The sequence below is a fragment of the Vipera berus genome, assembly GCF_964194415.1.
Source record: "Vipera berus genome assembly, chromosome: 4".
NCBI classification, from domain to species: domain Eukaryota; kingdom Metazoa; phylum Chordata; class Lepidosauria; order Squamata; family Viperidae; genus Vipera; species Vipera berus.
Window position 1 is genome coordinate 82,899,134 of NC_138206.1, and position 23,264 is coordinate 82,922,397.

Below are 23,264 nucleotides of genomic sequence, written 5' to 3' on the forward strand. Positions count from 1 at the left end.
AAAAATGCATGCTGTAAAGTAAGTGGAATATAGGGTGCCTCATGGGTACAGGAGATCCAGGGGGGCTAGTGCAGGTATAAGCCCACCAGACTTAGGCCTCCCCCTGCACCAAGATACCCCATGCTCTGTTTGCAATCCTTTGCACAGCCCTTTGGGTCATATCCCGTCCCCTGTCACAAGATCAAAGATCTCTGGAGCTCAAAGTGGGGTAGAGATGGAGGACAGGCCACTCCATTGCTGTTCCACGTGGAACAATCCCCAAGTGTCTTATTTTTTCTGAGTAAAATAACACTGGCAAAGTGTTTGGTTTTCCTTTCCTCACTAGATACTAGTCTTACACCGTGTGTACAATTATTAGGCAAGTGAGTATTTTGACCATATCATTTTCATGCATATTTTCCACCTCCAAGCTGTAGAAACCTGAAGGCTTAGTGGATATAAGCATATCTGATGATGGGTATTTGTGCAATGAGGGAGGGTGTGGCCTAAGGAGATCAAAACCTTATATCAAGGTGTGCATAATTATTAGACAGCTTCTTTTCCTCAGGCAAAATGGGCCAAAAAAAGGAGAGTTAACTGACTGAAAAGTCAAACATTGCAAAAAGCCTTTCAGAGGCATCCAGACTCTTGAAATTGCTAAGATATTGGGGCATGATCACAGAACCATCAAACATTTTGTTGCAAATAGTCAACGGGGTCACAAGAAACATGTTGAGAAAAAAAGATGCACATTTACTGCCAAAGATTTGAGAAGAATCAAACGTGAATCTACCAGGAACCCATTATCCTCCAGTGCTGCCATATTCCATTCCAGAACTGCAACCTACCTGAAGTGCCCAGAAGTACAAGGTGTTCAGTGCTCACATGGCCAAGGTAAGGGAAGGCTGAAACCTGACCATCACTGAATAAGATACATAAGTTGAAATGGCAAGACTGGTCCAAGAAATATCTGAAGACAGATTTTTCAAAGGTTTCATGGACTGATGAGATGAGAGTGACTCTTAATAGACAAGGTAGATGAGCCCATGGCTGGATCAGTAATGGGCACAAAGCCCCACTTTTCTCAGACACCAGCAAGGTGGAGGTGGGGTACTGGTATGGGCTGGTATTAAAGATGAGCTAGTTGGAGCTTTTAGGGTTGAAGATGAACTTAAAATCAACTCCCAAACCTACTGCCAGTTTTTAGAAGACATTTTCTTCAAGCAGTGGTACAGGAAAAAGCATCTTTCAAGAACAGATTTTTGTGCAGGACAATGCTCCATCGCATGCATCAAAGTACTCCACTGCGTGGCTAGCCAGTAAAAAAGCCTCAAAGATGCACGAATAGTGACATGGCCTCCTTGCTCACCTGACTTAACCCTACTGAGAACTTGTGGGCCCTTCTTAAATGGGAGATTTAGGGTGAAGGAAAACTATACACAGTGTCTGGGAGGCTGTGGTTGCTGCTGCACAAAACATTCATCATCAACAGATCAAGGAACTGCCAGACTCCATGAATGGAAGGCTTATGACTATGATTGAAAAGAAGGGTGGCTATATGGGTCACTGATTCCTTTTGTTGAAATGTCAAAAATGTTTATTTGTACGTTTTGAGTTGTTTGTTTATTATTCTCACTTCAACAAATGCAAATAAAAAAGTTAGAAGGGCAAATTTTCTTTTTTTCATTTAGTTGCATAATAATTCTGCACACTAATAGTTGCCCAACAATTGTGCACACAAAGATATTCCCTTAAGAAAATCAAAACCTCACTTTTACTTTCTTAAATATTCAGGTTTGAGGTTTATTATCATTTTGGATTGACTGAGAACACTGTAATTGTTCAATAAGAAAATTAATCCTCCAAATTACAACTTGCCTAATAACTCTGCCCATAGTGCAGTTCCCTCAGCATGAGCTGCGCTAGCGTTATACTAACACAGCTCATGCTGAGGGGACTAAGGCTAGCACTAGCAAGGAGAAGGAATTCTGATGGGGAGCTAAGACTAGCGCTAGTGAGAAGAAAGGCTCCCAGGCTGGGGGAACTAAGGTTAGCATCTAGTGAGGAAAGAAAACCCCAGTGTGAGTTGCAGTCTTCATGCCTGTGAGGACCCTTTGGGACAGCACTGGGGGCGGGGGAATTGGCAGGGTACACATATTGCAGCATCTCTGTGGTCAGTTGCAAGGGCAATCAACCACAGGAGTGTTGCAGCAGACATAACTTCAGGACTGGGCAATAAGTATCTTTTGGGGGTGTCTTGTAACTTTGGTTGCTACATGTCTGGTCGTAAGTTAAGGAGTAAGGTAAAGGTAAAGGTTCCCCCACACATGCGTGCTAGTCGTTTCCAACTCTAGGGGCCGGTGCTCATCTCCGTTTCAAAGCCAAAAAGCCAGCACTTGTCTGAGGACGTCTCTGTGGTCATGTGGCCGGCATGACTAGATGCCAAAGGCACACGGAACACTGTTACCTTTCCACCATAGTAGTCCCTATTTTTCTACTTGCATTTTTATGTGCTTTCGAACTGCTAGGTTGGCAGAAGCTGGGACGAGTAACAGGCGCTCACTCTGTTACACGGCACTCGGGATTCGACCCACCAAACTGCTGACCTTCTGATTGACAAGCTCAGCGTCCTAACCCACTGAGCCACTGTGTCCCCTAAGTTAAGGAGTACCTGTATCTAATTTCAATTCAAAATAGTAAATCTACAATCATGTAAGCATACTCTTATGCACAGAACATTAAACTGAATTGCTGATAAATGTTTATTATTTATCTCTAAAATCATCTATGTTGTGGCTTTTTATAAGCAATGGGTGGGAGGAAGGGCAGACAGTAGTAAAGACATCAAGATAGAAAATTATATTGAAACATTCAAAAAAGCAAAACTTAAAGCAACTGAGTCAGACTCAGAAACCAGTTCTCTGCCAGCATTAAAAGCAAGTGCTTAACTAGGTCTCTTGATATTTACAGAGATAAACAAAACTGCGTTCTTACCTTACAAGAACACTGAGAGCTCCCAATGGGGTCACTAATGTAGCTGGTGCAAATGCATATGCAGCAAAGTTAACAACTTCGCCAGCTCCCACTGAGGAAAAGACATGGGAAGGGAAGAGGTGAAGAACATTTTTCACAGCTATACCTACTATTTTAGGTAAATTCATCCTTGGAAAAGATAAAAGTAAATTAGAAAGTAAAGGAGAGAAGAAGGCAAATACAGAACAGCACCTGAATATTCTGTGGTAAATGATTAACAAATTTTATTACCTATTTTTATAATTAGCAATAGCAATAGCACGTATATACTGCCCCATAGTGCTTTACAGCCCTCTCTGGGCAGTTTACAATGTTAGCATATTGCCCCCAACAATCTGTGTCATCATTTTACCAACCTCCAAAGGATGGAAGGCTGAGTCAACCTTGAGCCATCAGGATCGAACTCCCAAGTTGTAGGCAGCCTGCAATACTGCATTTTAGCCACTGTGCCACTACAGCTCTTGAGATATTCTACTTTCTAGCCATAGAAAATACTGCTTTGCAAGGAGATGATAAGAATTGAATAATATCCCACATTTCTCCTATTAAAAAGAAACATGCAAAGCTAAAAACACTGCTACAGATCCAGTGTAGGTACCCTTGTTGTATCTGCTGCCTACTCCTTAAAGCAGCAGTGCTTTTCTTAGGGCTGTATGGTAGTACTGGTGTCATGCCTCTGTCGGAGTCTGAATCTGCTGAGGAAAATGAGCTAGAACAACAGGACCCTATGGAGGTGGAGGAGGTGTCTGTGGCTTCAGAGAAATGTGGGGAAGAGCAGGATTGGGACAGGATGAACATGAGAGGCAGAGCTCAGGCGATGAACAAGGGCCACCCCCTCCTGATCCTAAAGCACGGAGAGTAGAGAGGAGGAGGGAACAACAACGCAGGCAGGCTCAACTACTCAGGAGGAGAGCATCCCACCCTCTCCACAAGACACACGTGGAGACTGATACTTAAGGAGATGCTGTAGGGAGGGGCATTTGTCGGGAACAAATGCTGATTTCTTGGAGTTTTGGTTTTTTTTAGAAAATTTCATTATTTATTTATTTATTTATTTATTCTTATATACCGCCCTTCTCCCGAGGGACTCGGGGCGGTGTACAGAGTAAGGTAGGTATACAGATTGAACAATAGTGAAAAACAATAGTAAAAACAACTGAGACCCCAAGAGCTATCAGGCCAGGCCGGACTGCTGGAACAGTATTATCTTATGTTACAGAAAGAAATAACAAAAACCTAAAATACAGTCTATAACAGGACCGAGTATAACAAACTGTACATATAACATCTGTTGAGTTTTTTTTAGTAAACTGTCCTACAGTCCTCAGCGTTATATTTACATATCTTTCAGTTATGTCCATTACATAGACGCTAATAAGAAATCCTTACATTTTTGATCTCTAGGGTTAACCTGTCCATTTCAGCGCAGTGGGTGTTTCCTTTCTTTTCCATTTTTGGGCATATGCCAATCTTGCTGCGGTTAAGATATGTACTAATAAGTAGAGAGATGCTTTACTGATATTATCGTTAATAATCCCTAATAAAAAGATTTCTGGTTTTAAATCAATTTTTTGTCGTAATATTTCTTCCAACCAATTTTTTATCCGCTGCCAAAAAAATTTTGCTTCTAAACATTCCCACCACATAGGATAGTTAAGTCCCTGGAAGCCTTCTGCATTTCCAGCACATTGGTGAGATTTTTTTTATCTATTTTTGCTAACCTTGTAGGGGGAAGATGCCATCTATAAAACATCTTGTACAAATTCTCTTTATAGGAGGTGGCTAGCGTTAACCTCCTATTTCTATCCCATAGTAATTGCCAATTGTCTAAGTCAATATTATAACCAAAATTTTTACTCCAGATTAACATTTTCTTTTACCTGTTCTTCTAATAAATCCTGTTCTAATAAATATTGATATATCTTTTTTATCAATTGATCTTCTGTTCCTAGAAGAATTTTATCTAATTGTGTATGCTCTAATTTTATCCCTGGTTGTTTTTTATCTTTTCTGTATCGTGACTGTATTTGTAAGTATGCCTACCATTCCAACTCTACACCATCTTCTGATAATCTTTTTCTTGTTTTCAGATCTCCATTTTCGTCTAAGAGGTCTTTATATGTAATTACACTTCCTAGATTTATAAATTTGGGGTGCATAAAAATCTCTAATATAGATAGCCAATTGGGAATTTCTATATAGTTAATTTTTTTAATTTTTATCCACACATCTAATAGTGCCCATCTAATATGATGATTCTGAAAATACTGACGAGCCCTATATTTTCCATCCCACATTATAGCATGCCACCCAATTCGCATGTCATGATGCTAGTAGTCTTCATGTTCTAATGCTAGTAGTCTTCTGTTCCTTAAATGTATCCAATCCTTTATCCATACCGCTATTGCTGCTTGATAATATTTTTCCCAATCTGGGAGGCCGAGTCCTCCTCTTTCCTTTGCATCCTGTAATAATTTTAACTTGATCCTCGGTTTTCTACCTTGCCAGATAAATTTAGATGTAATCCTATTTAAATTTTCAAAAAAATCCTTACCTAATTTAATTGGTACACATTGGAATAAAGAGTAATTTGGGCTGTATATTCATCTTGATTGTCGCTATTCTTCCCATAAAAGAGAGCTGCAAGTTTTTCCATCTATCTACGTCTACTATAATTTGGTCCATTAACTTATCATAATTTTCTCTTTTAAGTGTAGTACATCTTGCTGATAGTTGGATCCCCAAGTACTTTACTCTTTTAGATGTCTGGATGTCAATTTTTTCTACTAGCTCAGTTTCCTGTAAGTTGGACATATTTGTAACTAGCATTTTAGTTTTTTCTTTGTTGATTTTTAATCCCGCAGCATCTCTATAATTTTCCAGCACCTGTAATAATCTTGTTCCAGATTCTAAAGGGTCTACCAGAATGAAAACTAAATCATCCGCATAAGCCTGTAATTTAAATATCTCTTTTCTTATTTCTAATCCTTTAATCATCTTATCTTTTCTGATTATTCTTGTGAGTGCTTCTAAAGAAAGAATGAATAATATAGTGGACAGCCTTGTCTTGTACCTTTTTCTATTTTAATGCTATTTGTTAATTCTCCATTTATGATTACTTTTGCCTCTTGCTTGGAATAGATTGCTTTAAACATATTTATAAGTTTTTCTCTGAATTCCATCTGTTTGAGTTGAGTCAACATAAAACTCCATTTGACATTATCAAACGCTTTCTGAGCATCAACAAAAATTAATGCCACTTGTTTTTCACTATGAAATTCATAGTATTCTAAGATGTCTAGTATGATCCTGACGTTATGTCTAATTTGTCTTTTAGGCAAGAAGCCATTTTGGTCAATATGAATAAATTCCGCTAAATATTTTTTTAATCTTTCTGCCATTATAGTCGTGAAAATCTTGTAATCTGTGTTCAGTAAAGAAATGGGTCTATAATTTTTAATACAGGTCAAATCAGAGTTTTCTTTAGGGATTAGTGAGATGATTGCTTCTTTCCATGAGTTTGGAATTTTTGCTATGTTTAATACCTCATTAAACAAATCCAATAGAGTTGGGACCAAAAGTTCATGGAGGTTTTTATATATTTCGGACGGTAGTCCATCAGGGCCAGGTGTTTTATTACTTTTTTGTTTTTTAATAGCTTCCATAATTTCCTGGACTGTTACATCTTTATTTAACATATTTTGAAATTCTTCTGAAACCTTCGGTAGGTTTGCTTTCATAAGATATTGTGATATTCTTTCCTCAGTGATCATTTCCTCCTCTTTATAAAGATTTTTATAGAATTCATACGTCACCCATTTTTTCCCATCATTTTGATGTACTATCTCCCCTGCTTGATTATGTAATTTACTAATCCATCTATTATCTTTTTGTTTTTTCAATCTATAGGCCAGCCATCTCCCAGGTTTATTTGCCTGTTCAAAAATTTTTTGTCTAATGCTTTTTATTTTTTGTGCCATTTCTCCCTTTTCTATAATATTCAATTTATGCTTATTTAAATCCAACTGTTGTTTTAAATCTCTACATTGTGGGTTTTTTTGTAGTTCTAATTCTAATTTTTTATGTTCAGCCTCTAAACTTTTTCGATATTGCCTTTTCTTTTTATATTCATTGACCATATACGCAATTGCAGTTCCTCTCATAACTGCTTTGGCCGTATCCCATAAATTTTGAGTGCTAGTCTCTTCTTTCTTATTTATCTGGAAGAATATCTGCATTTGTTCCTCCATCTTATGTTTAAATTCTGTTTGGTTTAGGATTGCCTTCTTAAGAGTCCACCTCCTTGTTGTTGTCTTCTGTTCTTTCCATTTAATTACAATGGGATTATGATCTGCCCAAGTATTAATATCTATTATATCATCAATATCTGAATTTAGTTCTTTCGTTGTCCAGACCATATCAATTCTAGACCACGATTGATGCTGCCCTGAATAGTATGTAAATTGCTTTTCATTCAAATTTCTCTCCCTCCAACTATCTTGAATATTTAATTTCTCCACCATTTTAAAAAAGGTACCGGGTAATATTCTCCTGGTTCGTTTCCTAACTTCTTCACTCTTATAATCTAATTCTCTGTCTATAATTGCATTAAAATCGCCAATTATACGAATGTTCTCATATTCCATATCAGCAATAACTTTATGCAATTTCTTATAAAATTGTCTTCATTTTTCATTGGGGCATAAATTCCTAACAGGGCAACCTTTTTTTTATTCAAGGAAATTTAATCAATATTCTACCTTCCTCATCTTGATAGATTTGTTTTGCTGGGATTCTTTCTTTAGCATATATCACAATTCCTCCATTCTTTTGCTGTGAAAGCGATACAAATTTAATTCCTAACTTAGGGTAGTTTAATAGATCCTGATCTTGAGTCTTTATATGTGTTTCTTGTAGAATTGTTATATCTAAATTTTTCTTACTGAGCTTATTCAAAATTATATTTCTCTTAGCTGGGGAGTTTAGTCCTTTCACATTTAATGATAATACTGTTAATATTTATACATTACTGCCTCTGTTTTGATCTTGTTGCCCTTGTCGGTCTATCTTCCTTGAATTCTTTGTGTCTATTCTCATCATTATTGTCATAGTTCATTCTCATTTTTTCTCTTCTCTGTTTCCTGTTCTTTGTCTTGTGATTCCCGCGTCTTTCTATTATCTCTTTCTGCATTGTTCCCTTCTCTTAACTCTCTTTCTTCTAGTTCATCTTCATTACCTACATGCTGCTGGAAAAACTCTTCTGTTTTATCAATCGAATCTAACCTATATCTTTTTTTCCTGCCAGGTCACCACAATCCCTTCTGGCATCAGCCACCTAATATTAATATTTTGTCTTATTAATTTTGATGTAATATGTTGGTAGGACCTTCTCAGATCTCTTACCCTCCTAGGGACTTGTTTGAGGACGATTAGTTGTTTACCTCTATATTCTATAGGGTCATCCCTTGTTCTGTGCAAAATCTCATCCCTAATTGACTTCTTCACAAATCTGATATGTACCTCCTTAGGTAAGTTATTTCTTCTCGCGTAATTTGTGTGAAATCTATATATCTCATCAATCTCATTTGCCATCTCATCTTTCCCTGTCTCTAGGGCCCTTGCTAGCAAGTCCGTCATCATTTCTGGGAGGTCCTCCCCCTTCTCTTCCTTCACGTTTTGGAAACGTAAATAGTGGTCTGCTTTCTCAGTTTCAAGCAGTATAATAGTTTTTTCTAACTTGTTGTTGTTGTTGTTAGTTGCAAAGTCGTGTCCGACCCATCGCGACCCTATGGACAATGTTCCTCCAGGCCTTCCTGTCCTCTACCATCTTCTGGAGTCCATTTAAGCTCACACCTACTGCTTCAGTGACTCCATCCAGCCACCTCATTCTCTGTCATCCCTTTCTTCTATTGCCCTCAATCTTTCCCAGCATTAGGCTCTTCTCCAGTGAGTCCTTCCTTCTCATTAGGTGGCCAAAGTATTTGAGTTTTAGCTTCAGGATCTGGCCTTCTAAAGAGCAGTCAGGGTTGATCTCCTCTAGGACTGACCGGTTTGATCGCCTTGCGGTCTAAGGGACTCGCAGGAGTCTTCTCCAGCACCACAGTTCAAAGGCCTCAATTCTTTGGCGCTTTTTTATGGTCCAACTTTCACTGCCATACATTGCAACTGGGAAGACCATAGCCTTGACTATACGCACTTTTGTTGACAGGGTGATGTCTCTGCTTTTTAGTGTGTTGTCTAGATTTGCCATGGCTTTCCTCCCGAGGAGCAAGCATCTTTTAATTTCTTGGCTACAGTCCCCATCTGCAGTGATCTTGGAGCCCAGGAAAATAAAATCTGTCACTACCTCCATTTCTTCCCCATCTATTTGCCAGGAATTGAGAGGGCCGGATGCCATGATCTTGGTTTTCTTAATGTTTAGTTTCAACCCAAATTTTGCACTCTCCTTCTTCACTCGCAACAAGAGGCTCTTTAGTTCCTGTTCACTTTCTGCCATTAGAGTGGTATCATCTGCTTATCTTAGGTTGTTGATATTTCTTCCGGCAATCTTAATTCCTACTTTTGATTCATCTAGCCCTGCCTTTCTCATGATGTGCTCTGCATATAGGTTAAATAGGCAGGGCGACAGTTTACAGCCTTGCCGGACTTCTTTCCCAATTTTGAACCAATCAGTGGTTCCGTGTCCAGTTCTCACTGTTGCTTCTTGGCCCACATATAGGTTTCTCTAGAGACAAATAAGATGGTCTGGTACACCCATCTCTTTAAGGACTTGCCACAGTTTGTTATGATCCACACAATCAAAGGCTTTAGCATAGTCAATGAAGCAGAAGTAGATGTTTTTCTGGAACTCCCTAGCTTTCTCCATGATCCAGCATATGTTGGCAATTTGATCTCTAGTTCCTCTGCCTCTTCGAAATCCTGCCTGTACTTCTGGTAGTTCTTGATCCACATACTGCTGAAGTCTAGCTTGTAGGATTTTAAGCATAACTTTACTAGCATGCGAAATGAGTGCAATGGTGCGATAGTTTGAACATTCTTTGGCACTGCCTTTCTTTGGAATTGGAATGTAAACTGATCTTTTCCAATCCTGTGGCCACTGTTGAGTTTTCCAAATTTGCTGGCAAATTGAGTGTAGCACTTTTACTGCATCGTCTTTTAAGATTTTGAATAGCTCAGCTGGAATACTGTCACCTCCACTAGTTTTGTTGTTGCTCAGCTTTTCTAAGGCCCACTTCACTTCACATTCTAGGATGTCTGGCTCAAGGTCAGTGACCACCTCATTGTGATTATCAGGGACGCTAAGCTCATTCTTGTATAGTTCTTCTGTGTAATTTTGCCACCTCTTCTTAATCTCTTCTGCCTCTGTTAGGTCCCTGCCATTTTGGTCCTTTACCATGCCCATTTTTGCATGAAATGTTCCCTTCATCTCTCCAATTTTCTTGAAAAGATCTCTGGTCCTCCCTATTCTATTGTTTTCTTCTATTTCTTTGCACTGTTCATTTAAGAAGGCATTCTTATCTCTTCTAGCTGTTCTCTGGAATTCTGCATTCAATTGGGCATATCTTTCTTTTTCTCCCTTGCCTTTTGCTTCCCTCCTTTTCTCAGCTATTTGCAAAGCTTCCTCAGACAGCCATTTTGCTTTCTTGCATTTCTTTTTCTTTGGGATGGTTTTGGTTGCTACCTGTTGTACAATGTCGCGAACCTCTGTCCATAGTTCTTCAGGCACTCTGTCTATCAGATCTAATTCCTTAAATCTATTTGTCACCTCTACTGTATATTCAACAGGGATATGATTTAATTCATACCTGACTGGCCTAGCACTTTTCCCTACATTCTTCAGTTTAAGCCTAAACTTTGCAACGAGAAGCTCATGGTCTGAGCCACAGTCAGCTCCTGGTCTTGTTTTTACTGACTGTATAGAGCTTCTCCATCTTTGGCTGCAGAGCATATAGTCAATCTGATTTTTGTGTTGACCGTCTGGTGATGTCCATGTGTAGAGCCGTCTCTTGGGTTGTTGGAAAAGAGTGTTTGCTATGACCATCGTATTCTCTTGACAAAATTCTATCAGCCTGTGCTCTGCTTCATTTTGTACTCCAAGGCCAAACTTGTTTGTTATTCTGGTTATCTTTTGGCTTCCTACTTTAGCATTCCAATCCCCCATGATGATAAGGACATCATTTTTTGGTGTTAGTTCTATAAGGTGCTGTAGGGCTTCATAGAACCGGTCAATTTCATCCTCTTCAGCACTGGTGGTTGGGGCATAGACTTGGACTACTATGATATTGAATGGTTTGCCTTGGATTCGAACTGAGATCATTCTGTCATTTTGAGGATTGTATCCCAGTATTGCTTTTCCTACTCTTTTATTGACTATGAAGGCTACTCCATTTCTTCTGAGGGATTCTTGCCCGCAGTAGTATACCTGATGGTCATCTGAATTAAATTCACCCATTCCTGTCCATTTTAGTTCGCTGATACCTAAGATGTCGATGTTCAGTCTTGTCATCTCTTGTTTGACCACGTCCAGCTTGCCTTGATTCATGGATCTTACATTCCAGGTTCCTATGGAGAAAAAATCTTTACAGCATCAGACTTTCCTTTCACCACCAGACAGATCCACAGCTGAGCATCCTTTCGGCTTTGGCCCAGTCGCTTCATTCTTTCTGGCGCTACTAGTACTAGCCCTCTGCTCTTCTCCAGTAGCATATTGGATGCCTTCCGACCTGAGGCTCATCTTCCAGTGTCATATTGTTTTGCCTTTTGGTACTGTCCATTGGGTTATCATGGCAAAGATACTGGAGTGGGTTGCCATTTCCTTCTCCAGTGGATCACGTTTTGGCAGAACTCTCTGCTATGAGCTTTCCGTCTTGGGTGGCCCTGCACGGCATAGCTCATAGCTTCATTGAATTACACAAGCCCCTTCGCCACGACAAGGCAGTAATCCATGAAGGGGTCTAACTATTTGCTTGCAAAAGTTTTTCATTCATCTATTCTTCTTTCCTCCTTATTCATTCTATCCTCCATTTCTAACAATTTCTGTTCCATTTTTCAATATTTGCTGTTGAAAACATTCAAATTTTCTGTCCATTACTCCCATCCTCTCTTAAGTTCTCCAGTATCATTCCTTATTTCACCTATTTCTCTTTTTAAATCCTCATGATTTCTCAACATAACCTCTTGTATAGATTGTAATATTGCTTGTATGTCTTTAAGTGAGCTTGCTCTCTCCCGCGGCATCATCTCCTCTATAGATCTTTGCCCTGCTGGGCTTAATTCTGCTGATGAGGCTTGGGTCATCTGCCTTCTTCCAATCCCAACTCTCGTGAGATTTGGGATGCTTGTCATCTTTCTAAATGACGTCAGCCAACCCTCCCACTTATACACAATCTTTGTCTTTCCCTCCACCACACCTGGGGAATTTATCGTTCTTCCAAGGTTATAGTCACTAGTGCCTTATATCTTAACAATGCTAGATTTTGTTGCTAACAAAATATCCAACCTATTACACTATTACACTAAAACATAATAATAATTATTAATCAATTTCAAATATCTATATTCCAAACAGTCCTAACTTTTCTAAATAGAAACATGTAACAATAATATAACCAGTATTATTCAATTCTTTAACAATAAAAACCAGATTTCACAGTCAGTTCAGTTATGAATATTATTATATACAACAAGGGGAGAAATAGATTTTCTCTCCCTCCTTAAACATTCAAATTTTTGTTCCTAATTAGTCTCCTCCAAATCAATCATACCATAGGTTATATTCAGTTAATACTTATTGGTCTAAATTCTCAAAACAATTACCATTTATCCCTTTTGTTTTAGAAACTTTTTGAAACAAATAGTTCACTTCTTAAGTTATGAGTATCACTCTTCCCTCCTTTGATGCTAATTGGTCGTTAGTTTTTCTTCAAGATGTCCGCTCTCTCAGCTCAGTCCGCACTGTCACTCTTCAAGTTTATTTTGTTTTTTGTTAAATTCCTTCTTGGCTTTACTGCAAGAGCCAGAAAGAGAAACCACCCTTGATCTCCAGTCCTTACAGCCTATGAGCCTGTTGCTTTAAGGTCAGATCTCTTTTTTCCCCCGTCTCCTTCTCGCCGTTATCTGACAGGGGAGATGAATTCCCCTTTCGCTCTGGGGCCTCTCCTCTTATCTTCTCTTCTGTGAAATTCTCCTGAAAGCTTTCACCATCCAGAACACTTACAAGAGTTCACTGAGTGTTTCATTTGCCAGGTTAGTTGAATCGCTGTCCCGCTGGCTCACCGCTATTTTTGACAGCTGTCATTTCTTCACAGCCGCCATAATGGGCTGTCTCCTTCACCCAGCTCTCTCCTATGCTTTCCTGCTTTCTGCAGCTCCAACCGCCATCCTGAGCTGCTCAGCTGGGCGCCTCTGCTTCTAATCTCTCTCTGAGAGATCTGGGGCTTTTAAAAAACCCACCGGGAACAGAGAAACAGCTGTGAGATCGGCACGCTCATTCGGAGCGGTGTCTCAACACAGCCATTCCATTTGACAGCTGGCTCCGCCTCCGCTGGTTTCTTGGAGTTTTGTGTGCTGTTGCTGATCTTGGAAACAACTCTCTGATCTCTTGTTCTGTGTTGTGATTTCTGCTTGGAAACCCTGAAACTCTGACCATTGGATTGGCTGACAAATTTGATTTGGTGTTCAAAGACCTCGGATTGTATTTTGGCTTCTCTTCTGAAACTGCTCAGGCAAGCTTGTATTTCCACAGACTCCTTATATTTTGGATGTACATTTCATTCCTTGTTATCTACATGGCCTTGAGTAAATTACTCTTCTAATTTAACTGTATGTGAAACTACTTGCAGCCAGAGGCTGCTGAAGGTGTGTGTGTGTTACTTTGTTCTGGGACTTGCCAGAAACGTGGGAGCATTTGGGGAAAATTTGGAGCAATTAAAGGGCGGTTTGAATTGCCAGCTGACTGCGTTGCCTCTGTGCCATGCCCTGGGTCATCAGAACCAGCAATATTTGAGTTAAGGAGCCATCAACAGCCCAAATCTTGTCCACTTTCGACATGATCATTCCATATCTAGTATTAAATATTTGGATTTCACTGAAAAGAATGCCAACTATAATTTTTGATTATTTTTATGTACTGTATATTAATCTTCAATCAAAAAATCTTAGTAAGTTTTTAATTTACTAAAAACATCGAGCCTTTCGATCAGAAATTTACAGATTTTTGGTGCATTGTTACTGCCTACTCCTACTAAAATCACTTTTTGGCTGACTTCCGAAATTGTATTATTAGTATTATTATTATATTTTTATCATGCCATATACATGAATACATACATGTGTGTATGTCTGTCAACTCAAGGCAGCAAATGTGCAATAAATATTTCTGTCTCTTATTTTCCCCACAACAGTAAGCCTTTGAGGTGGGTTGGGCTGAGAGACAATAATTGGTCCCAAATTACCCACCAGTCTTTCGTTAGGCTTAAACTTACAGTCTTCTGGTTTCTGTGCCAGTACCTTAGCCACTACACCAGACCTAGTACAATGTATGAATTAGTGGTTATGCTATCAGGTAAGATTTTAGTTTTTCCAGGTACTTACTTGACAAGAGTCCAGCCCACCATAGCCACTCTTTAAGGTATGCGTGGCCACCTTGTCCTATTTTTTTAAAAAAAGAAAAGGATGTCATTATGATCCATTACAGATTACTATACATGTTCAAATTCTTGTAAAAATGCCAAGCTACTTGTTAAAAATTCCTGGCCAAGTTAATAGCTAGTCAGTATTATTGATGATCATTAAAGATGTTACAAAGAAGCAGCTGTCTCTATCAAATCCAATTGATAAGGCATGATTTAAAGTCCAATGGCTTGAGTGCGTTTTAGAAAAAACAAGTCTCTGCATTTTAGAGTGAAAATAACCACCATGTCAGCAAGGATGTAGTGAGTGCTTTCATTCACAATTTATGACCGAAGTGTCAAGAGTGAAAATTTGGCAGCTAAGTGCCTGTTTTCATCTTGTCATTAGAATAGTGGGGGGAGGGGGGAAGAGACGTGTTGCTTTTGAATGGGTTAGTCAGAGAAATGAAACCTCTCCAGTTCTACAGAAGCTTGCTAAGTCAGCAGTCTGGAAAACATTCAAGGTCATTCTAGCAGATGTGAAGAAGAGAGCAGACATTTCCCATAACAAAGAGAACTTGTTTACATGAGCTACGTGGACATCTGGGGGTTTGGCTGCAAAAGTCATTGTTATATGCTATGGTCTGATGCCTTGGGATTTTAGAGTTAGTTTTAACTCGCCATAATTATGCTATGTATTCAATAAACAGTAACGCTGCCAATCTAAGGTTTCAGGTCTTTGTGCATCCCCAGAAACCAGCTGTAATCATATTTGCCCAACATCTATTGTGTAGCTTCCTGCAATTTTGAGGTAGAAAACACAGTAAATATACAATACATACTCTGAAACAGATAATATAATTTATAGAGGGAAAAATCTTATTCTCCTCAAAAACTTTTTAAAAAGCTGAAAAATTTGGCCCCAACTTTGTATTATTATCCTATTCACTTTAGCCTTCAATCATTTACACAACATTAAAAATGATGTTCACAATAATTAAAGCAAGTATGAAAAAAACAGGAACTTTTCTTGCATCATGTAAACCAAAATTGCACTTTGAGATTTTAGAAGAAGCTGAAAATACAACTGAAAACAAGCTTTAAAATATTGAAATAAGCACTTGGAATTTTGTCTATACACCAGATTCTGCATAAAATCAAAGAATACCTATTTAAAAACTGATAAAAAAATCTTACATAGCTTATGCAAATTTAATCAAAAACTTATTTTTTTAAAAAAAAAAACAACCTCAAAATTTTACCTGCTCTCATGGAGCCTTTTCTTGCCAATCGAAGAAGACCCTTTTTCTTCAGGATGAAACTCCCTCCAATGAAAAGACTGGAACTCATTGCCAACATAAGCCCAATATAGAAATCATATTTTCCCCGACTCCCAATCATTTCGTCAGCTGCTAAAGTTTTCCAAACTGTCACATTGATCAAGGAACAAAGCTGCTGCTGATATTGGAAGCAAGATGATGCCAAACTGGAACCTAAAAGAAGTATATGTTATAAGCCAGCACATCATAAAGATAAATTATGTAGTGTGGTACATAACTCAAGCCTTTTTCTTAAAGATTTCTCCATTAATTTCAGCAGAAGGGGCGTTGTCTACCTGAATGCCTTTTCTCAGCATGATGATGGAGAATCCACAAATGGGTTAACTCTGTCTTCCTGCCCAGTTAGACTAAGTCAGTCAAACGTGCCACGCCTCTCCTGGGCCAGGACACCTCCCAGTCACAAAGAAGGTGAAGCAAATGATGACAGTCCGATGTGTTGGCTCCCACACCTCTGACACAGGACCTGACGGACACTAAGGGGTGAGTGTGGATTCTCCATCATCATGCTTAGAAAAGGCGTTCAGGTAAGACAACGCCCCTTCTCCAGCATGATAGATGGAGAATCCATGAATGGGACATACCAAAGCTGCCCTGTCCCTATGGGAGGGAATCAGTCTGGACCTGTGTCCCACCCTGTGGCACTACCTGTTGCAGCACTCTACGACCAAATGAAGCGTCTGTGGAGGCAAACCTATCCAGTTTATAATGCCTCACAAAAGGGGAAGGCGAGGACCATGTCGTCACCCTACAAATGTTCTCAATGGACGCCTGTCTCGCCCAAGCCACAGAAGTTGCAGTACTATGAGTGGAGTGAGCAGTGATACACCTGGGAACTGTCAGGGAATGAGATTGGTACGCCCCTGCAATACAAGCCCTGATCCACCTGCCTATAGTGGAGGCAGAAACCTTCCGCCCCATAGTAGAGGGTTGAAAGGAAACAAAGAGGGCTTCCGACTTGCGAAAAGATGCGGTCTGGTTAATATAGTGGCGTAGAGCCCTACGTATGTGTGCCATTGTCGTTCCAAGGCATGAGATGGATGAGGAAAAAAATCTGGCAAAATGACCTCCTGCGCTCTATGAAACAAGGTATTGACCTTAGGAATAAAGGAGGGATCCAAACAAAGGACCACCCTGTCAGCATGAAAAACGCATAACTCCTGCCTGACAAAGAGCTGCCAATTCAGAAATGCGTCTAGCCGACGTGACGGCTATCAAGAAGGCCACCTTAACTGTCAAGAACCACAGAGTACAGTTACTGATGTGTTCCAATGGAGGAGAGGTAAGGGCCTACAAGACCCATGACAAATCCCAAGAGCGATACTGGTGAACCACTGGAGGTTTGTTGTTGGTCGCTCCTTTGAGAAATGAGCGTACCATAGGATGTTGAGCCAATGCTTCTGAATTGCCCCATGTAAATACAGTGGAAAGAGCTGCTACTTGTCGGTGGATGGTATTGGGCGCCAAGCCCTTGTTGAGCCCCTCCTATAAATAGTCCAAGATCCTCGGGATAGTAATAACTGAAGGATCTAACTGGTTCTTTGTATACCAACTACAGAAACTCTTCCAAGTGGAGTCACAGATCCTGTTTGTTGTAGGCCATCTGGAGGCCTGAATCATCGTAATTACCTCCGATGAATAAGACTTGTGTCAGGAGCCGCCGTTCAAGTGCCAGGCGGTAACTGGAGCCACTGGGGATCTGGATGATGCAGAGCTCCCTGGCTGAGTGAAATGCGACTTGGAGGAATCCTCCACGGGGGAGAGATTGACAGACTCACGACGTTGGCAAACCACGGCCATCTTGGCCAGTGTGGTGCAACAAGTATCACCTCTGCCCGCTCTTGCAGTAACTTACGGATGACTGCCGGGATCAGAGGGAGAGGCAAAAAGGCATACAGCAAGCCCCCGGGCCAAGGGCTGCGGAGGGCATCCGTCATCTCTGCCCCCAGAGAGGGAAACCAGGAGAAAAACCTCAGAAGCTGGGAATTTGCCAGAGAAGCGAACAGATCCAGTACCAGCTGACCGAACCTCTCCAATATCTCCTCAAAGAGATCAGGATGCAGGTGCCATTCAGAGTGATCCACTGTCGACCTGCTGAGAAAGTCCGCCTGCTGATTTGCCTCCCCCGAGATGTGCTCGGCCCTGAGTGATGAGAGGTTGGTCTCTGCCCAAGAGCCCAACAGTTGGGCCTCGGCCATAAAGGGACCTGGAACAGGTACCCCCTCGCCGGTTCACATGGGTTTTTGCCGCTACGTTGTCCGTGAGGACCAGGACATGTCTCGCCACCCTGTTGCGGAAGTGGCGTAGGGCTAGATGTATGGCTCTGAGCTCCAACCAATTTATGTTGTGCTTCAGGTCAGACCGGGACCACCAGCCCTGAGCCCACTGAGACCCTAGATGTGCCCTCCAGGCAAACAGGCTGGCGTCCGTAGTCAGGGTGATCAGAACGGGCTCCTGGAACAAAGAGCCCCTGACTACCACTGGCGAGGTCCACCACTGGAGGGAGTTTAGGGTCCGAGATGGAACCCTTACCCTTTGGTTGGAGGAGCTGGTGCCCAGTCTCTGAAACGGGAGCAAAAGCCATTGCAGGTCCCTGGAATGTAGTCTGGCCCATGGGACTATTCCCATGCAGGAAACCAACTTCCCTAACAGTTGGGAAAGAATGGCCAGGGTAACTACACGTTCCCTCTGGACCTGAAGGACCAGGGCTCTGATGCTGTCCTGATGTTCCTGAGATAAATAGACCCTGCATAGGTCGGTGTCTATGACCACGCCCAAATGAAGAAGGTGGGTTGAGGGAACTGTCTGGCTCTTTTGAAAGTTCACCAAGAACCCGTTGTCCTGGAGAGTCTTGATAGACAAAGTCAGGTCCGATTGAGCCGCCTGGACCGATAGGGACTGGATGAGAATGTCGTCCAGATAGCACTGGATGCCTACGGGGATGGACCTCAAATGCGTGGTCAGTGCCGCCAAGATTTTGGTAAACACTCTTGGGGCTGACGAAAGGCCGAACGGCAAGGCTCTGTACTGGTAATGGTGAGTCTTGTAGCAAAACCTGACGAACCTCCAGTGGGCAGAAAGGATGGGAATGTGAAAGTGTGCTTCCGTGAGGTCGATGGACGTCAGGAAGTCTCCCCTCCTGATGCTGGCCAAGATGGACTGTAGTGTTTGCATCTTGAACTTCTTGTATGCGAGATGAGCGTTCAGCCCCTTTAGATCGAGTATTGCCCTCCATCCTCCAGACGTCTTTGGAACGACGAAGAGGATGGAATAGAACCCCCTTCCTAGCTGCCCACCTGGGACTGGTTCTATGGCCCTTATTTCTAAGAGGTGCTCTGACATGAGAGCCTTCCTGACCACATTTTTTGACAGCGGACAAGGAATGAAGCGCTCTGGGGGGGACAGACATGAATTCTAGGGACAGACCATTCCTGATGTGTTGAGGACCCAAGCGTCTGTGGTGATGGTCTCCCATTTTTGAACAAACAATGTCAGTCTGCCGCCAATTGGGGAGACCGCCCTGAAGTCATTTAGACTTTCTGAAGGGACAGCCCCCCCGTGCCTTGAAAGGGCCACTTTGCTTGGAATTGCGACCTGGGCCTGTCTCTGGTCCCCGGTCGGTCGAATTGACGGTCAGACCTGGGAGGGAAGGAATGGGAGGGCTGAGCAAACTCCGATCCTGATCCTGACCGGAAAAATTGTCTGTGGACGTATGGGGCAGGCTGTCTATCTGCCTGTCTTAAGAACATGAGACATCACCTTACGCTTGTCCTTGTTTTCCACCAAATAAGGTGACAAGGCCTCCCCAAAAAGCTGACCAACATGGTAAGGGGCAGCCGCCAAGCACCACTTGTATTTAACTTCTGCTCGCCAGTGTTTGAGCCATAGGAGCCTGTGAGCGATAACATTGGAGGCTATGGCCCTAGAAGAGAACCTGGCAGCATGTAGAGATGCGTCCGCCATGTACTCTGAAGCAGCCACTAAGTTGGCTAAGTCCTGATGCATTTGGACTTCCTCCGGGGGTACTCTGGCCTGAAGTTGTCAGAGCCAGAGAAGGGGGATTTTGGCAAAGAAAGAGGTGGAAGCGGCTGCCCTCACTGCCCATGCTGAGGCCTGGTGGGTCCTGCGGAAGGAAAGTTCAGTTTTCCTGTCCTCCGTCTTCAAGGTCTCAGCCATATCACTGGACACCGTGGAGGAGAAGAGTCAGGTTCATCCACAGAAGGAACCTCTAGCGCTTCCGACAAGGCCGGGTCAACATTAAAGAGCTTCTTGTCCGTCCCCGCTGGAGAGGGAAAAGTGCCAAATCTTCCCCATTGCTTCTGTACCGAGTTGAGGAAGAGAGGGGGACAGGGGATGTGATGCTCAGTGACCACATGCTCTGAAAATATCGGCCTTGCATCTTGGCTGGTAGACGGACCAGGATGGGGAACCTGGTCAGGACCAACCTTAGCAGTAGCGCTGGCCTTATGAAGCAAAGATTTAAAGAGCGCTGGATTGAATAGACTAACAAAGCGAGGAGGGTCCGGACTAAGATCCTCATCCTCCGAGAGCGGCATTTCCATTGGGTCATACTCCTCAGAAAAAGACTGGGTGGGAGAAATAGGGTCAGAATATTCTGGTGCTTCCAACTGGGGGAGATAAGGCAGGGTCATTGAGGACACCAATTCGGGTGCATACCTTTGTTGACGTTGTAAGGCCAATCCCTGGGCGACTGCCTGGGAGATCAGAGCTTGAAACTGCCCCAGAGACCACACTCCCTGCACCTCTGAGGGCCGAAGACCGGCTGCTGTGGGTGTAAAGGTGGCCTCGGGCCTGGACTGCGTCGCTCTGGGGACTGGAGGCGTCAGTCAGATACCTGGTCCCTGGGTAAAGGAAACCATCTCCTCTTGCTCAGCCCTGGGAAGATAAGGTTGGTCATCATCATCCCCCTCCGGAGACCAGACCCTCTGGGAAGATGAGGGAGGAGGAGCAAGCTGTGGCCCAAATACAGATTCCTCTGCCAGAGGAGAAGAGACCTGTTCAGCGCCCATCGTGCCCTGTTTCTGGGCCTTGGCAAACTGTCTTTCTAAGGCCTGGTGCCTCCTGCTGACCTCTTTCTCTGCCGCCTTGGAGGACCTTTTGCCAGAGATAGCCTTGGCTTTGGCCTCCAGTTTGGAGGACTTATGCTTTGATTGTGCAGGAGTGTTGGGGGCACCGTGTGAAGCATGAGGTGCAGTGTTGTCTGCCATCACAATTGGGAGATATCTCAGTGGAATGCTGAGAGGGAACTCAAACAGAGGAGCAGAGTACTGATCTGAGGCTATGTGCCACTCCCAGGGATCAGTAAGTACTCTATGGCAATGGTGGCTGCAGGACCAACTTAATGGACAACTGGCACACCTGCAACGCTCCTGATGGCCTTAAGACTAGTTGAAGCACCTTTGGAGCACAGGCCGTCTACTGTGGCAGCAAGATCACCTCGGTGGTAACGGCCAGCTCACATGTAGATACCTAGTGGCGACAAGATCACCTCAGTGATAACAGCCAGCTCACTAGTCCTAGTTGGTGGTGGCGAGGCCAAGAATGGCACAGCCAGCACACTTTGTTGGAATGGACAATGAGAACTGCTAGGTTGAGGCCTAGAACTGCAATTGAAACCTCTTGTGCTTGACCATACACTTTTGAAAAGTTGTGGAGTCAACACAAACAATGAATGGGTCTGATGTTGTTGAGTCAACATAAAACTGAAGACCACCAAAAAATTGAACTGAAAGCAGAAGGAATCTGAACTCAGAGCCCTCTGCAATGATTATAAGGAGGAAGCCTGAAAAGGGGCCCTGCACCTGTCCAGCGCCTCAGAGGCCAGCTTCCCTTGGATTGACAAAGCAAACTGCAATTCTGTAGTTTGTGGGTGCTTGAATTCCACCCCCTTCCCCTCCTGAGCTGGCAAAGACAAACCAAGCCAAAAGCCTTCCGGAAAAACGGGGACGATAGCAACGCCTAAAATGGTGGCCGCTACTGAAAATGAGCACAGGAGGGAATCTGTTCCTTCCCCTCAAGACCAGACAGAAGGCAAGCAAATGTTAAACACTTCACGTGCCTTTGCTAGTTCAGGCACGCTTAAAAACAGGCAACAAAGAATTTGAGTAAAAGCCTCCCCCACTTGCAAAATTCAAAAAACAAACGAACAAACCAAACAAAATGGAATTCAAAATGGCAGCCTCAATAAACGCGCCGCGAAAACGAAAGCCAGAGAAGTCAGAAGAGGCTGCAGCTTAGTCAGAGCTTGCAGCTAGAAAAAGGGGATGTTTTCACGAGCTCCTGAAATTTCAGGCACTCTTAAACAGGCAGCTGAACTGAGAAGCCTTCCCACGAACCAACAATAACCAGCAGGCATTCAAAATGGTGGCCGCCAAAAATGAAAGCCTGAGACTTTTGGAAGGCTGCAGCTCAGACAGAGCTTGCAGCTGGAAAGGGGAAGAAGCCAGATACTGCACTGATCCCAGCGCAGAGGGAGAGAAGAATCCACAAAGGGGAAAAAAACTATACGACCTGCTTAATTACTCTGAAGAGATGACTCAGCAGGATTCTGGGAGCCAAATTTGCTATGTCTTTTCTGGGCACAGACTAAGTCGTGACTGCGAGGTGTCCTGGCCCAGGAGAGGTGTGGCAAGTTTGACTAACTTAGTCTAATTGGGCAGGAAGACAATTCGTGGATTCTCCATCTATCATGCTGGAGAAGGCATAGTTCCAATAAAAACAGGCCCACAGGCAATCCATTTCAATTAAGAATGAATTTTCCTGTAAAAGCATTAATTTGCTTCATATGGTCCTGATAATCCTCTGTTCTCAAACTGTTGCATAGTATACATGTATTCCGTAAAGGAATAAGTTTTCCCAAGCAATAGTAGAGTTGTTTTCACTTGTTCAAAACTGCCAACAGAGAAAGAGCACATAAAAAAATCTCAACAAAATCTCAATTGTCCTAGTGGACAATTACTTAAATATGAGCCAGCAGTGTGCTGCAGCTGCCAAAAAAGCCAACACAGTGCTAGGCTGCATTAACAGAGGGATAGAATCAAGATCACATGAAGTGTTAATACAATGCCTTTGTTGTGATTCAGGGTCAGCCTGTGGGTTCGGTAGTTGGGTCGGACGACTCAGAGGAGGAGGAGGGGGGTGTTGAAGAGCTTGCTGATGATGGCTTTGAGGCTCCGCATAGCCCTCAGCCAGGCCCCTCCCACCTGGTGGAGATCCAGCTGTGTGAGCCTGACAGTGTGGATGAAGATGACTCACAGCTGGCCCTGTTCAAGGATGCCCGACGCAG

The 23,264-nt window shown here is 42.5% G+C and overlaps 1 protein-coding gene across 2 annotated transcripts in view; it reads right to left on the reverse strand.

Annotated features, from left to right (window-relative positions):
* The window catches only part of NIPA2 (NIPA magnesium transporter 2), a 53,906-nt gene that overhangs the window by 5,118 nt on the left and 25,524 nt on the right, over positions 1–23,264 (reverse strand). For both annotated transcript variants that reach the window (XM_081326459.1, XM_081326460.1), the window contains 3 exons: positions 15,884–16,114; positions 14,605–14,661; positions 2,974–3,064 (listed from right to left, as the gene is read on the reverse strand). In XM_081326459.1, coding sequence (XP_081182585.1) covers positions 2,974–3,064; positions 14,605–14,661; positions 15,884–16,022 — 287 coding nt within the window. In that variant the 5' untranslated portion in view covers positions 16,023–16,114. The remainder of the gene's footprint in view (positions 1–2,973; positions 3,065–14,604; positions 14,662–15,883; positions 16,115–23,264) is intronic.